Source organism: Hippocampus guttulatus, chromosome 14 (assembly GCF_054856545.1).
Source record: "Hippocampus guttulatus isolate MCC_2025c chromosome 14, RoL_Hgut_1.0, whole genome shotgun sequence".
Lineage (NCBI taxonomy): Eukaryota > Metazoa > Chordata > Actinopteri > Syngnathiformes > Syngnathidae > Hippocampus > Hippocampus guttulatus.
This window is the reverse complement of record NC_141274.1, coordinates 13,096,532-13,112,234: the sequence shown is the minus strand read 5'-3', so window position 1 is coordinate 13,112,234 and position 15,703 is coordinate 13,096,532. Positions and strand designations below refer to the sequence as shown.

The 15,703-nt window shown below is 42.0% G+C and overlaps 1 protein-coding gene across 1 annotated transcript; it reads left to right on the top strand.

Annotated features, from left to right (window-relative positions):
• Positions 1-364: 364 nt before the first annotated feature.
• Positions 365-15,433, top strand: usp33 (ubiquitin specific peptidase 33). The gene is made up of 24 exons (XM_086128868.1): positions 365-514; positions 2,014-2,114; positions 2,218-2,271; positions 2,351-2,413; positions 4,096-4,236; positions 4,394-4,505; positions 5,073-5,142; positions 5,794-5,907; positions 5,978-6,056; positions 6,941-7,373; positions 7,657-7,791; positions 8,074-8,189; positions 8,310-8,482; positions 8,557-8,627; positions 9,103-9,136; positions 9,216-9,261; positions 9,336-9,516; positions 9,609-9,735; positions 9,868-10,037; positions 10,120-10,201; positions 10,280-10,388; positions 11,553-11,655; positions 12,661-12,729; positions 13,404-15,433. Exons 2-24 carry the CDS (start codon positions 2,031-2,033, stop codon positions 13,568-13,570), a joined length of 2,733 nt encoding a protein of 910 aa, XP_085984994.1. The 5' UTR covers positions 365-514; positions 2,014-2,030; the 3' UTR covers positions 13,571-15,433.
• The last annotated feature ends 270 nt before the right edge of the window (positions 15,434-15,703 follow it).

The following is a 15,703-nucleotide window of genomic DNA, read 5'->3' as shown; positions in this document are numbered from 1 at the left end:
CACTCATCACCATGCTGAACTTATTTGTTTTCTGGATGAAATAAAGCTTTTGGTTAATTGCTTGATTGATAATATATGTAACTGCTATCGGTATTCTAGTCTAGAAGGCTTGACGAGTCGACGCATGTTCAACAGCCAACACAATTTTGATGAAAACCTTTACATAACCTCCCAAAAGACGGAATTTATGACTGTGTACTCCTTGGTAGCGCCAAATGAAGCTGCGTGTGCGTCAAGAGTATTGTTCTCTTGTATCCAACGCTTATTCTTTGGCTACATCGCTCAGGCCGATTCTTTGCTAAGGGGCCCAAGAAGCCACGCCAAAACGATTTCTCTCTTGTGCCCACTCTGTGCTCTTTGATTGGACAAGGCAGTAACGTTAGCAACCACGCAGAACGGCCAAGGAGTGTAAATGTTCAAAACGAAAACGTCAACAGCACAACCAACGCGAATATTCCGACTTTCAAGTGGAATATAACCTACGTTGGCAACACCGACGACGTTTATCGCAAAGGTAGGCGCCGATTTAAGTCGCCACTGGGCGGGGTTCTTAGTTTAGTAGCCTTAGAGGGGGATTGTCGGCTTTAGCTTCGTTCCGCAACGCTATCGGGCTAACATTAGTGCCATGCTAACAGGTGACTTAAATGCACCATCTCACGTCACTGTCGTTAAGTAAACCCACCCACTTCTTTGTTGTATGTTTTTTTACACTATCGCGCGCGTGTGCGTGTCCTTGCTTAGTCACCAAATAAAATACTCAAATGTGTCACGTTGATGCTAAAGCTAAGTGCTAAGTCCGATCGCAATACAAAAAAAGCCTCGCCTGTTTTTGACAGCTCACCTTTGTAGGCCGATTTGAAAGGCATTTACATTGGATGTTCTGTTCTGTTAAATGTACATTAAACACGTGACACTATTTTTTCCGTCAACGTGAAGGAAGCTGACTGGCGGCAGTTGACTTTAATATTTTAAACAATCTGCTCCAAAAACTGGCTCTCGGGGTTGAAATTGATTTACTGTAAAGTAATGTGCACATAAACGCAGTATCAATGAAGCGTCTTGATGAATGAAGGAAATAAGCATGTATTGGTTGTGGATTGTTGTGTGCAGTGTGCACAACGGGTTGCTGTATCAGGCAGAGTGCCCCGCCCTGGTTTAGCATATTAGCCCCTCTATGTACAGCATGCTATATAGCCATTTTGCACACTTTTCATAAAATAAACAGGGCTAAAAAATACAGGGGTGAGCTCGTTTTACTGATGTTACCAAAGTCAGTTACCCATGGCAGTAAATGTGTACAAAATACTTAAAAGAACAATCACGTGAAACAGCATAAAGTACCGTGATAACTGAAAAGAGGTTGTACCCAAGTAAAAATACTGTTACTTTAAAATATTATGAGTGGGGGAAAAAATGACTGAAGTATTCTATTTTCAAAAAAAGAGTTTCTAGTTAGTAACTTCAGATTTGGTATTGTTTTAATCAGAAGGCAATGTTGTTAACGTTGATTTTGCCATGCTGAAAATTTAAAGAATCACTTTGCTTTTGTGTAATGGGGTTGCAGTATTACAAGAATAAAATCAGGAAATTTCAAGTATAAACATGTCATTTTACAAAAATAAAGTCTTACCATTTTGAGAAGAGAGCCGTAGTGTTACAAGAAGAAAGTTGAACGTTTTTTTTCTCATTGTATGATGACTTTATTCTTGTCAGTTTACTGAAATCTATACAGTACTGAAAGCTTTGGCACATGCCTGATTTGGATGCATTCATTGCTGCGTACACAATAGACAGCAAGCAGGTCATTGAGATGCTGCTGTTGATGGCGGCAGCGGCGTGACATGCAGGCTGATAACGACTGATTGCTCATGTGTGTTGTGACTCCGCCCCCCCCAACCTGTCGTCGAGATGCAGATGATATTCAAAGCAATCAACAATGCCGCAGTGATCCATGTCAAGATTGTTTTACTTGAAAGAAGAACTGACTTTTCATTTCCCCCTTTTTTTCCTTAGCAGCTGTCGGGTGAGCAATGCCGCCGGCCCCCAGCTGCGACTGCCCCCACCTGGACTGCGTGGGGGAGATCACCAAGGAGGAACTCATCCACAAGTCACATGTGAGTCATTTTGTTCTCGTTACCACCCATTATGACAATGGCTGAACTTTACACAACATTCAATGTTTTGCTATACACGCTAACAAAGATGTCATATCTCCAGGGCCAGTGTCAAGACTGTAAAGTTGGAGGACCAAATTTGTGGGCTTGTTTGGAGGTAGGACAAAAAAGGGAAAATACAACAACAAAAGGTGTTTTGTTATCCGGAAAATATTGTATTATTATTGTGTTACTAGAATGGCTGTGCATACGTTGGCTGCGGAGAATCCCATGTGGACCACAGCACCGGACACTCGCAGGTGAGATATCTCCTGGAAAAGTACTTCCTGAAATTCATACTTAAAATGGGTGTTAATCAGACTTAAAATGGTGTCGGCGCAGGTGGGTTATTTCATGTTGTTAACACAGCCACACTGAATGTGTGTTATTTGATTCTTCTTCTTCTTCTTCTTCTTATTATGTTTTTTTTTTTAGAATTAAAAAAAATGAGACGGAGATAAATAATATTAAAACCATTTCAGTGCCCCTCATAAACCCCAAATAAACTTCAGATGTCTTTCCTAACATTTTTGTCATTATGGCACATGCCACAGTGTCCATGAAGCTTCAATAGCATCAGAGAGACTTTCTTGTTCATAGGTGTCAGGAGAAGTTTTGAGGCATTAAATATGCCATGGAAAAATGGACACCAGGTTGCAGGGAATTATATATATTGGACCTGCAGCAAAAATCCAACCTAGGCATCTCCACATCCAGTGCAATTTCACAAGTGGCTCATCTATTATTAATAGTGATTCCTGAGGGAAGTGGGGGAGAGACGAAGCAGTGCTGCCACTTGCACGTTTACAGTATCACATTGTTAGCCGGGCCTTTTTTTCTCCATTGGATGCATCTTTGCTAAAGTGATATGAATGCTAAGTCATAATTTGCGGTGCCTCGAGAGAGATTCTGCGCTCCTTGACCCAGATGGAATATACAGTGGATTGTGTGCTTGCGAAGATGATTGGATTGATTTCAAAGCACCGTGATGTCCTTCCATCCACTTACTTGATGGATGAAATAGCAGTTCGGTCTGCACCTTAGTCATAAGGTCAGGGTTTGATGGAACTGTTTAGCATAAAGTGGTTTTCTTTTGTATAAACAGGAACAGACTTCATGATCCTTAAAATGAACCATAGAAATGCGAGCAGTAAATACTCCCAACAGATGAATCTCAAATAAACAACATGTTTGCAATAAAATACACAATTTTGACAATTATATAACAATTCAAATCTTTTCTTTTTAAGAAAGTGAAACGCCAACCTGCCAACTGTAATTCACACCACAAATGAAAGCATACCAATTGACTAAAATGTCCTCAATTCAAAATGAGAGCTTACATCTTTTCTCATTATGAAAGTTTGACATCAATAGTTTGTCTTCTTATTTGGAAACATGAACTCCACAGTTGCACTAGTCTGAAGGATTATGGCATAAGACCACCAATGGGATTCGTTATTGCTTGTTTCTCTTTGTTAAATCTGTTCCAGGGTTAGGGTGTCACCATAATAAAACCTTTATTAATTGCAGTCTTTAAAAACATTTACATTTTAACATTGTATTAAAGGTCATACAAGTGTGAAAAATTAATAACCCCGTGCCTTTGAAAGAAGTTATTTTTCCCCATGGTACTTGTATAAATTATTCTGATTTCATTAGTAAACCTCTACATTTACTCCACTAATAAGCAGTAAATGTCCTTTTCGCAACACATCGCTGATGCAAAGTCCAGTAAATTCACATATCAAAGCGCATAATAGTGTCTGCGATATTTCCTCTCGTGAATCATTTAGACCGACTTTTTCTTTGTTGTCGAGGTCTCTGCCTGCTGCTGTGTGACCATTAATGCGGTCTCCAGCAATAATGCACATGAGCTAACAAATAAATAAACAAACAAAACCTTGGATGTGTTTGATTCCATTGTCTTTGTTGCACCCAGGAGACCGGCCACAACCTGACGGTGAACCTGACCACGCTGCGAGTGTGGTGTTATGCCTGCGGCAAGGAGGTCTTCTTGGACCGTAAACTAGTCCCTCAGACCCCGCAGTCCAACAGCAAGCCTCTTGCTTCCTCTCAGCAGGTACATGCCACCACCTCATCGTCCTCTTATTGTGAATATGACTATTTTATTGCATAAGTGGTTATGTAACATTGTTTTTTTCTCTTGTCTTTGAGCTTTGGCATTGTCCTGATAACAGAGTATTTGTTGTTTTTATGTGTGGGTGTACTTCACGTAGGGTAACAACAGAGCCTCTCCTCTGAGCCCCGCTTCCCTCCGTGTGACCCCCAATGGCGTTTCCGAAGACCTGGATATGGAGACTGAGGAAGAGGATGACATGCGTGCTCGAGGTTAGCAGCATTGTAGTGCACAAGAGACGCGAGTCCCTTGCACGCCACTATTGCTTTGTGTCAGTGCCACTTAGGTCTTTTTGGCCTTTCGTCCACATGTAAATAGAATTTTACGTTCCAGAAAATAAATTTTTGATCGAGGCCGTTAGTACAAAAGAGACGACGAGACAAGAACTGTGAGAAAAATGAAGGATACAATTTCATAAAAGGTGCACACGAGATACTTTAGAGACAACCTGATGGCTTCTTTTTAAGTTGTTGCAAATTTATCTTTAGACAATCACATATAAACACAAATGCACAGGTCATCATCATCCCCATTATGCAACTGGGTCCCCCTCCAACCACTGACATAATACAACAAACACAAAATAAACAATTCTCTGTAAATCTTTTTTTGGGACATTTTAGCGTCACAGATTTTCGCATTGAGTGGGTAGAGATAAACGGGCTTGAACAGCCACCTTTTTTGTTGAAGTTGACCAAAATGATCCTCACCACCAACAGACTAAAGGCCACTTCTGTTTCTGATTGGTTGCTTAACTGCACACCCTCCTCCCTTCACAGGCTTGACTGGACTGAAGAACATCGGCAACACATGCTACATGAACGCTGCTCTACAGGCCCTGTCCAACTGGTAATATTTTCCTTGACGATGCCCATTTCTTTTTCCCAACCCACACGCTCCGCACACAAAGCTGCTGCAGTGCGCTGCTTATAAAAGAAGCCCTATTGTTGCTCCCTGCGGGCTGATATTTGTTATTGCCCCTACCTTTTGGGATTGCCCACAAAAAGCAACAACGTTTTGAAGCAAACAGCAATCCTTCTCTGCAACACTATGCCGAGAGGCTCTCTTTCTCACAAGTTGCTGAAGTAAGGTACAGGTGTCCTGATTTTTTTTTTCAATAACTTCACAGCTATTCTTTGTTTTATTTTGAAAAACACCATACATTTTATGGTTTGCTCACCAAACTATGTATGGAATTACGATTACTGCAAATAGTAAATGTTATTCTTTGAATATATATATATATATATATGTATAAAATTTGGGCTGGTACATTTCTGCTTAACACTTTAGCCCATTTGTCACCAATATATATGCTTGGCAATTCGATTTACAGTGTGCGCTCCCAACTTTTCTGCTTGTGCCCCTAAAATTTCAGGGAAGATGCCACTGTCCACCTTTTAAAAAGAAGTTAGTCTGGAGCCTTTTTTTTTTTTTACTGTTGAACTATCAGATTTTCTCATAGTGCACAACCGTAACAAATTGTCCTTTTTGTCACAGCCCGCCCTTGACACAGTTTTTCCTTGAGTGCGGTGGCCTGGTACGGACAGACAAGAAGCCAGCGCTTTGCAAGAGCTACCAAAAACTCGTGTCTGACCTGTGGCACAAGAACAGGTAGGTGACTTTTTCCTCTTGTTAAAAATCACCCATGGTTAGTTAGCATTACACTTCTGTCACATTGCAGACCCTCCTACGTGGTCCCGACTAATCTGTTCCAGGGAATCAAAGCCATAAACCCAATGTTCAGAGGCTATTCTCAGCAGGTATGTGATGTTTCTTTCTTAGTTGGTCCATAATAGGAATAAAAATGGAATAAGTGTTTCCTTACCTGTGCCTTTATACCAGAGGCAAGATAGTGGCTCTGTTTAAGGGGAATGGTGGAAAGCTCGGACCCAAATTCCCGGGTTGGCTTCAACCTGCAATGCCATAACATACCTTTTATGCAGGACATTGAGCCAGGGAAAAGCCATGGAAACCCCGTCTTTGTGAAAGGGACTATTGTTTTGTGGTGGTTTGCCAGTAACCAACCTCCTTTACACTTCTCGTCAGTGCTGTCTTTATCCCAGGATGCTGTTCTGTGTGAAAGGTTCCAACATAAAATGGGAACTTGACGGGCAAGTTTCTTGGTTTCAGAGGTTGTGTATTTTAAAATCTGGGGTCATAAAAATAATAATAATGGCACTTGAGTAATACAACACAATGCAATTTGTTATTTTCTGCCAAATCGAAAACTACAAATACATTTTGCAACAATGATTCAGCAGACAGAATAATGTGGCAGACTGGACCTGGCCTTGATTTCAACACCTGTGGTCTAAAATCTAGAAAAGGCTGTAGCCGTGTGAAAGAAGAACGTGGAAAGCCTGGACTGGGTGTGAAGTTTAAGACTCACTTCTCCTGCCCTGTTGCATTGAAAGCAATTTATGTGGGACACGAGTTGACATAATCAATTGATCTAATTGCAGGACACTGAGTCACTGTGGGAATGCTTACTTTGCTGCATACTGTGTGATAAATTAGTATTTATTTGAGGTTTGTTATGCTGCGTTGTGTTGTGTTTCAGAATTAGTACTGCTGTGGATTTTGGTTTGTCCATACATCACCAAAACAAACTTTTATGCTGTTCCATACTGCTTATGAACCGCAGGACTCGCAGGAGTTTCTGCGCTGCTTGATGGACCAGCTGCACGAAGAGTTGAAGGAGACGCTGCCGGAGCCATACGAGCCATCCGGCAGCGTCACGGTGGATGACAGCCCGCCCAAGGAGGAGAACCATAACCAGTCAGACAACGACTTTCAGTCATGCGAGTCGTGCGGGTGCAGCGATCGGGCCGATAGCGAAGCACTCCACGGAGACGTGCCCACTGTCGTCGTTGACAACGAGGCTGAGATGCTGATTCCTGAGCAGGATGACATCCAGGCCAACAGAGAGTGGCAAAAGGAGAAGAACATGATCAACGACATCTACCGCGCCGGGGAGAACACAGCAGCGGACATGGACAAAGATGTTGACACCACCACAGAGACCACGCCCATTATCAGCAGTCAGGGACACATTAAGACACAAAGCAGGACATCGGGTGAGAAAAAAATATTCAATAGATACGCATGTGCTTGGAAACTTTCATGGAATTTTGCCATTCAACTCCTGCTTAGAGGACTGAAAGTGGTGCAAAAAGCACTGAAACACTTTCAAAGTTAGACACGTGCATTCAAAGGTTTAGAGAGGATTAAGTTCACCCGTAAAATGGAATACATTTTAGATTCGTTTGTGAAATTTCATCTGAAGGCCTGGTATCAATAACCTTTTGTGGCTCACTGCGATTGGCTGTCAGCAATGTTTGATTTGGTTGCCTCCTCCAGAGTCCTTTCCCGATATCCAAATGTCCAACATCACAAGACCACAAAGTCCGGTTCCTCTGCAGGCCCACAAAATGTCCAGCAGCCCGCCCAAAGCTTCCTCTGTGTGGCCCAGCCTCAACACTGCACACAAGAAAGGTACGTGATACGTTTCCTGATCAAAAATAGAACTTTGGAGGGTGGGGTGTGGCATCTGGTGGAAAGGAATACCCCTAAAAAGAAAAAAAAACAACAGTTGCACACGAAAAACAATTTTTTTAACCAGTTGCCCTTGCCGTGGACATCACTTCTCATTCTCCGTTGTCATTAGTTGTTTTTCCATTGCGTTTTATTTTTTCATTGTTAATTTAAACACCTCCCTGGACATTATTGGACAGATCTTATTCTTACAGAGTATGTCCTATTGCTGCCTCTTCACAGCGATGAGCGCGTTCTCCCCACCCAAGAGCAAGTGTCAGAGGAGGTACCGTAGCGTCATCTCGGAAGTGTTCGACGGGACTATTGTGAGCTCTGTGCAGTGCCTCACCTGTGATCGGGTTAGTGTTGGGTGGGTGGAGGTTGGATTGGGGCGGGGCGGGGCGGGGGTTCACCGGCGTTTTCACCCAAATACGCATAAAGATGCTCCACAACAAATCACAAACCATGTGTGTTTTTAGGTGTCGGTCACGCTGGAGAACTTCCAGGACATCTCCTTACCCATCCCGGGGAAGGAGGACCTGGCCAAACTGCACTCCGCTACCCACCAGACATCCCTGGTGAAAGCCGGCTCCTGCGGGGAAGTCTATGCGCCACAGGGGTGGATTGCATTTGTCATGGAATACATCAAGAGGTACAGTACATACACATCTGAGGTGTTTATAATCGAGCAGGTGACATCCATCTTGTGTCGGCTTCTGTTTTCAGCTGGTTCTGGGGTCCGGTGGTCACGCTACAAGATTGTCTCGCGGCCTTCTTTGCCAGGGACGAGCTGAAAGGTGAGCAAGCTGATGATTATTATAGGGATTGTCATAATAATTCTAATCCATTGTGTCAACAGAGGTGCTATTGAATAAATCTCACCAAGTTTGCAAGCTAAAGAGAACCAAGAGCTAAAATGAGTTAGGCTATATCCATTCAGTTGTCTACAATGGCATCAAACTCGGATCATGTGTATACATTCAAGTCAAGTCAAGTCAACTGTATATTTTTGAAAGAAGTCATTTAGACGAAGACTTGTATGACTCATTGGAAGTATTGAACCATTAGCTGAAATTTTGTGTGCTTTAGTGGAAGTCATTCACATTCTTCAAAGTCGTGTATGGTTTCATGGAAGTCTTGCAAGATTTTGTGTAGTTCTAGCGTGATTCGCCGGCAATCTCGTGTGATTTGGCATCAAATTTTCAGAGATGGACTTGATTTAGATTGTTTAACTTTTTTTTAAAAATTCCAATTTGTGGTGTCATTTTCTAGGCGACAACATGTACAGCTGTGAAAAATGCAAGAAGTAAGTATCTTTAAAATTATAAGCATCATTTAAAATTCAAAGCATTTTAAATGACGTCATCATCCTATTCCCCCCATAGGTTACGAAATGGAGTCAAGTTTTGCAAAATGCAAAGTTTGCCAGAGGTATAAACTTGACATCACAAAACGTAAGCCTTGGCCTCAAGTCTCCTGATTTAATTGAATATTGTTTCTTTTAGATTCTGTGTATCCACCTGAAACGCTTCAGGCATGAGCTGATGTTCTCCACCAAGATTGGCACCCATGTCTCCTTCCCTTTAGAGGGCCTGGACCTGCAGCCCTTCTTAGCCAAGGACAGCTCAACACAGACTACCAACTACGACCTGCTGTCAGTCATTTGCCACCATGGCACTGCCAGCAGTGAGTGGGCACTGATAGAAATGGCACACTTTCTTGTTATGGTCTGCAAATTCTCCTTTTATAACTCACTCCCTCTTCCCTTGCTTTCGCAGGTGGCCACTACATTGCATACTGTCGGAACGACCTAAACAAGCTTTGGTATGAGTTTGATGACCAAAGCGTGACTGAGGTGTCAGAGTCTTGCGTCCAGAATGCTGAGGCTTATGTGCTATTCTACAAGTAAGCAGCCATGCTACTACTTGTACGCAAAGAAGTCACTACAATGGCAACTAGTAGTGCCATTCCCAAAATATCAATACGATAGTGTGTGGAAAGTGCAGTCACCATATTGTGTCTACTCCCACCCTGCAGGAAGAGCAACGAGGACGCAGTGAAGGAGCGCAATAGGGTGTCGGGCTTGCTCAACATGATGGAGCCCAGCCTATTACAGTTCTACATTTCCCGCCAATGGCTCAATAAGTTCAAGACCTTTGCTGAGCCGGGGCCCATCTCCAACGAAGATTTCCTGTGCCCGCACGGAGGTACTATGACACATAGATGGATTTACTTTTGTGTATGATATTTCTGTCCGCTGGTTTGAATGTCCCTTTCCTGTCATGTCAGGTGTTCCACCCAACAAAGCAAATTACATTGAGGAGCTGGCCGTAGTGGTACCACAGACCGTGTGGGACCACCTGTACAGCAGGTATGTTGATTCACCCTGACTGCTCTTGTAATCAGGCTTGTTCCCCGGGTGACTTAACGGGTCTGGTTTTCTGCTAAGGTATGGGGGAGGACCTGCCGTCAATCACCTGTACGTCTGCAACACATGCCAGATTGAGGTTGAGAAACTGGAGAAGCGGCGCAAGTCAGAGCTGGACATGTTTGTCCGGGTAAGTTGACCCCTGATCCACCGAATTGTCAATGAAATCACTAAGTATGTATGATATTATTGGTGCCATTAATATTGCATTGGCGTTCCTGTGCGATTTGGGGCTGCTTTTTGTGCTCATCGCCCTAGAGGGAGATGAGAGGTGTTAAGATGAGGAAAGCCTCATTATTAATGTATTGGGACGGATACAGCTGCCTTAGCATTTGTGCAATCTACCCACGTCCATCTCACCAGCATTTTACTGCCTTCAGAGATTGTAGATTGTAGAAGCCATAACAGAAGCAGGACATCACCTCTTTCAGGGTGTTTTTCTGCAGTGCCAGGAAGAGGTGTGAACAATGTTAACATGTGACACTCATCACGTGTGTGCAAAGCAGTAGTCGTTGACATCACTCGTGTTGTTGTGTGAAGGTGCACCGTGAATGCAATCTCCCACCTTTATTTTTTTAATGAAGAAAATAACACGATATTATAATGTACTAGATGAAAAATACAGTAATATCGTAATAATTTGAATGGGAATAATTAAACAATTTGTGCATCACGATGACTTTATTTCAGTTTATTTTGCTGTGTGCGACCTGTCCACCAGGTGGCAGTATTATACGGTCATGCGGACGAATGAAGTCATGACTTTGACCCAACTACTGTAGATTACTCTGTAATATGCAATGAAATTGTTTTTTTCCGAATATAGGCCTGTAAATTTGCATATTGTCTGTTTAAATGTGTGGCTGCACAACCTCACTGGTTAAAAGGCACAATCTTGTCATTTGTCCTGAACATGTTCAGTACCTCTGTGAGAAATAGGCCAACAAATGTGCTTTATGTGCTGTATAAAAGCCACAGGTGGGTAAATTCTGTATATACTGATAAGCAAGATATCCTTAAAAAATTACTGCGTGTGTGGATCCGCGTGTGCGTACCAAGAATAGGAAGTGTCTTGTTTCCCAAAAAGACAACACAGCCACAGACAGAATGTTGTGCAATTACAGTGAAGGACCAGAGAGAATTGATTTAGTTTTCCATCTCCTCACTCAGTCCTTTCATCCTCACTTCATTTATTCTCCGCAAACACCTCCCCCGCCGCCTCCTCTCCTTCCATCTCGCCACTCTCCTCCAGCGACACTCACTCCTCATACCCCCTTATTTGCGCTCTCTGCAGCTGAACAAGGCCTTCCAGGATGAGGAGTCTCCGGTGGTCATATCCTGCATCAGCATGCAGTGGTTCCGTGAGTGGGAGAGCTTTGTCAAAGGGAAAGACAATGGTAAGTGGAAGTACACACACTCTTACGTCTAATTAGAATGTGAAATAAATGTGTCATCATCACCTCACAAAGATTCGAAGTTGCCCCTCCTTGTCCCAATTAGTCGCTGGATGTGTCAGCCGAAAAAAGAAATCCCTTCCTCAAATATACGCTGCCCGTTTCACATTAAGACCACTCAAACATGACAAAAAAGGTCAAGGAATAGATTTAATGGCGGCAAAAAAAAAGGGATAGTGTTACTTAGTGCGAGGCAATATGGAAAAGAGTATTCTATCACGATAATGGCAATTTTATATCACGACATCAATGGTTTACATTTGATCAAATTATCAAATGTAAACAGAAGCAAGGTAACCTACATATTTTTACATAAGTGTAGATATCAATCTAGGTAAGAGGCATAAAAAATAATGGTGTTGAGAGATACAGATTTTTAAAAAAATAACAAAAAGATTAGCTTAACTATAATGTCATTTTCCCGCGATCCTCGTGAGGATAAAGCGGTTCGGAGTATGAATGAATGTCATTTTGAAAACATTTTTCTTTCAAAATCAAAACTCAGTACTGTATTGAGAAACATTTATAATATATGCATTCAATACACTCACTATATATGCATACGTTTTCTGAATAGCTTATCCTCATTATTTATATACGTTTAATCTTCTAGGCCATGCCTCCAGGTTAATTTACAGGATGCCGTAGTATTTCCTGTTTAGCTGTGTGTGGAGCATTATTTTGTTTGAGTCATCAAAAATTACATTTCACATTTTTCAGCTTTCATGTTCCGACCCCTTTTGCGTTGCCACGCCTATTTATAACCACTGAAACGCCTTTTCACCCCTCTTCTGACTAATGCTGCTTTTAATCTATGGCATGTTTTGCTATGACGACTTAGCTTCCGATGCATTACAACATTTGGCACTCTGAAATGAATAAGCACAATGTCCAAGAAAGGTGAGTGATTGTGTGTGAGTGAACTAATTGTGATATTTCTCTTTCAAGATCCACCAGGCCCCATTGATAATTCCAAGATAGCAGTGAACAAGATTGGCCATTTAACACTCAAACAAGGTACAAAAAGTCATTTGAAATGTTTTTATAATGCATCATATCTTCACTTCTGAAAATATAGTGGAACATTTTAAGTAGAAGCTGGTTGACCTAAAAATAATGCTATTACTGTTTTGTTTTTTAGATATCTATCAAAGGGGAAGTCAAGTAAAAAAAATTAATGATAACAAATGTAATTTATAATAATATATTCTATGTGGCACAGATGCTCAGGTAACGACCAATCACGGCTTAGCTTGCAAATGTCACATGACCAAACTCAGAAAACAGGTGGAACGTGATTGGTCACTACCTGTGCCCTGGGCAAGTGCAATGTTATTTTTAGTCAACAGAAAGTGGCAAAATGGACGCCCACTGAGATGGATAGTAATGGGTGGGTTTTTCTTTTTCATTCATATTCCACAAATGCAATGATAATCAAAATGTTGTGTTTAGACTAATGGAAGCACGTAGAATTTAAGGTGAAGACAAATTTTCACTCTTCTTCCCCTTTAATGACTTATCTGTTCATTTTCAATCACAAACGTGGCCCTTCAGCGAAATCGTTTGTCAACTCCGGCTTGAGACGCTTACTTCGCTGAAGTCTCACGCGAAGCATGACAATGATTTGAACTCCCGAATCTTGTAGACGTTTGAGTTGAGAAGTGATAAATGGTATCTCTCCCTCTTTGTAGGCGCCGACTCAGGCCAAATCTCAGAGGAGACATGGAACTTCCTGCATGCCATCTACGGTGGCGGCCCACTCGTGACTGTGCGGCCCAGCGTGGTCGCCGGCCACCAGGAAGCGGACGCCTCCCACCAGTCAGAGGAAAAGATCGAGGTGGAGACGCGCTCGCTTTAAAAACAAATTCAAACAAAGAACAAGGCAACGAGTTTAAAAAAAAGCCTTTTTAATTTTTTGCACCTTGATTTGAAACGCATTCACGCAAAAAAAAAAGGACGCCAGCATTAACTGCTTACGCGACAACTCACTCCAAAAAGGGAATCAAAACTTTGTCGTGTTGTACAAATGTGTATATGTTTCCATTAGCACTGAAGTTGTCTCGTGTCACTATTTTAAGTGTGTGCAGCTAGATAACAACAACAGCAAAAAACATGGAATGCCATTTTATTTTGACCAAATGAGCACATGTACCACATGTTTGTCATGACACTTGTTGTACTATAGCACTTCCACCGACGAACGTCTTAAGGTTATGAAGGGACTAATTAATGAGTCTGAGGAATTTTTGTGTACTGTCGTGTAGAACAGCGCTTCTCAGCTGGCCTGGTAACCCCTTTTCTCGCAACAAATCCTTAAAATTATCTAACTTTGACAGCACTTGTTGCCTCACTTTGCTCCACTCACATTAGATGAAGTAGACAAAAGAGCACCACCCATCTGTTTTGGATGCCGTTCAATTCCAAGTATGGGTGTCCTTGCGACTTTTTCCTTGAATCCAAATATGATCAACATGTCCACTCAGTTACATGTTGCTATGTGAAACTGCCTTTGGGGGTGAATTTTCAAACCATTCACACCCTTTTCCATGGTGTCGGTTAAGTATACTTGTTTCCTGCTGGAACTAATTTGGGTGAATTCCCTAGTACGAGTTAGAGTACTTCAGAGCCATGGTATCTGCCCAATAATGGCTGCTTCAAACCAAAATGGATGACTTCCTGTTCAATTCAGGAGACTGATTTGGTTGACATGTTACCCATTTTTTTGTTGCTAGAGGAAACTGGCTTGGGGTGCGGAATTTAAAAAACAAGAAAAAGTATAGTGATCAAAATGATCGGCACACTGCTGCCTTGTTCTGCCCACATCAGTTTGCAAAAAAAAAAAAAAAGTTTCCTATTTGGTGTTGCCCGTCTATTTAGGATACCTCCTTCAGATTTGGGCAAATTGCTGTGTAAAGTTTCCTTCAAGTTGCACAAAAGTCCTCGAATCTACCCAAAATGGGTGCTTCAAACCAAAATGGCCAACTCCCTGTTCAGTCCCAGATCATTGAGACTTATTGATGCGTCCAGTCATGATAGACATCGACCAAATTTCATGTTACAAAGTAAAACTTGCTTTTGGGACTGAATTTTCTCAAAACGGATGCCGGAAACCAAATGGCCAACTTCCTGTGAGCATGGGTCCTCCTGTCATGATACATGCCCACCCAATTTCCTGTCGAGTGGAAGTAAAGTTTACTGCTCAGCTCACCAAAACTCTGTTGCTCACCAAAGCAGCATGACCCATTGACGCACATCCAGCGTGGCATATAATAAACCAGTTTCCCGGCTTTTTGATGTTTGGTTCCACCGGTTGAGAATCGCTGCTGTTTCAACACGCAAACGGGCATGCAGATGTTTGAATGTAACAATGGTGTATGTTGGTTAAGATTCAGCACTTATTTATCACAGACGGGGAGTTTAAAAAAAGGATGTTAATTTTTTTTTTGTATAAATATAAAAGAGTACCTGAAGTAGGACTGCATGCTTTTAACATTGCAAATCTCACAACTCCTAACTGTGCACGACCTAGCCTAGCTAGACACAACACACCAGTATAGTAAATAGTAATTGGCAACTTTGTCGGTCTTGATTGAGGGCGTTATTTTGCATTTTGGATGCCGTATGTGTTAGCCTATGGACCATTAGTCAGTGAGAGCTATTCAAATTTTTTATTTTTATTTTGCTGCCTCGCACAATAAAAGAAAAACAAACTGGATGGAAACCCGATGTGTGCTCATCTTGATTGACCCACAACATTAAAGAATCTTCAAGCATTCCTCTTGATCACAAGTGACAAGTGGCTAGACCATGCGAGACCCTAACATAGCATTTTTACTCGCTGTGCTCCTTGTCAAAAAGCGCAAACATATTCAAAAGCACACCACCAGTTGCTAAAGATCCAAATCAAAGTGCTTTCTTCGCAAAGAGGTGGCCAAAATCGTCTCTGGCTGAGAATCTGATTAAGGGAACAGAAACGGGAATTAGAAATGTA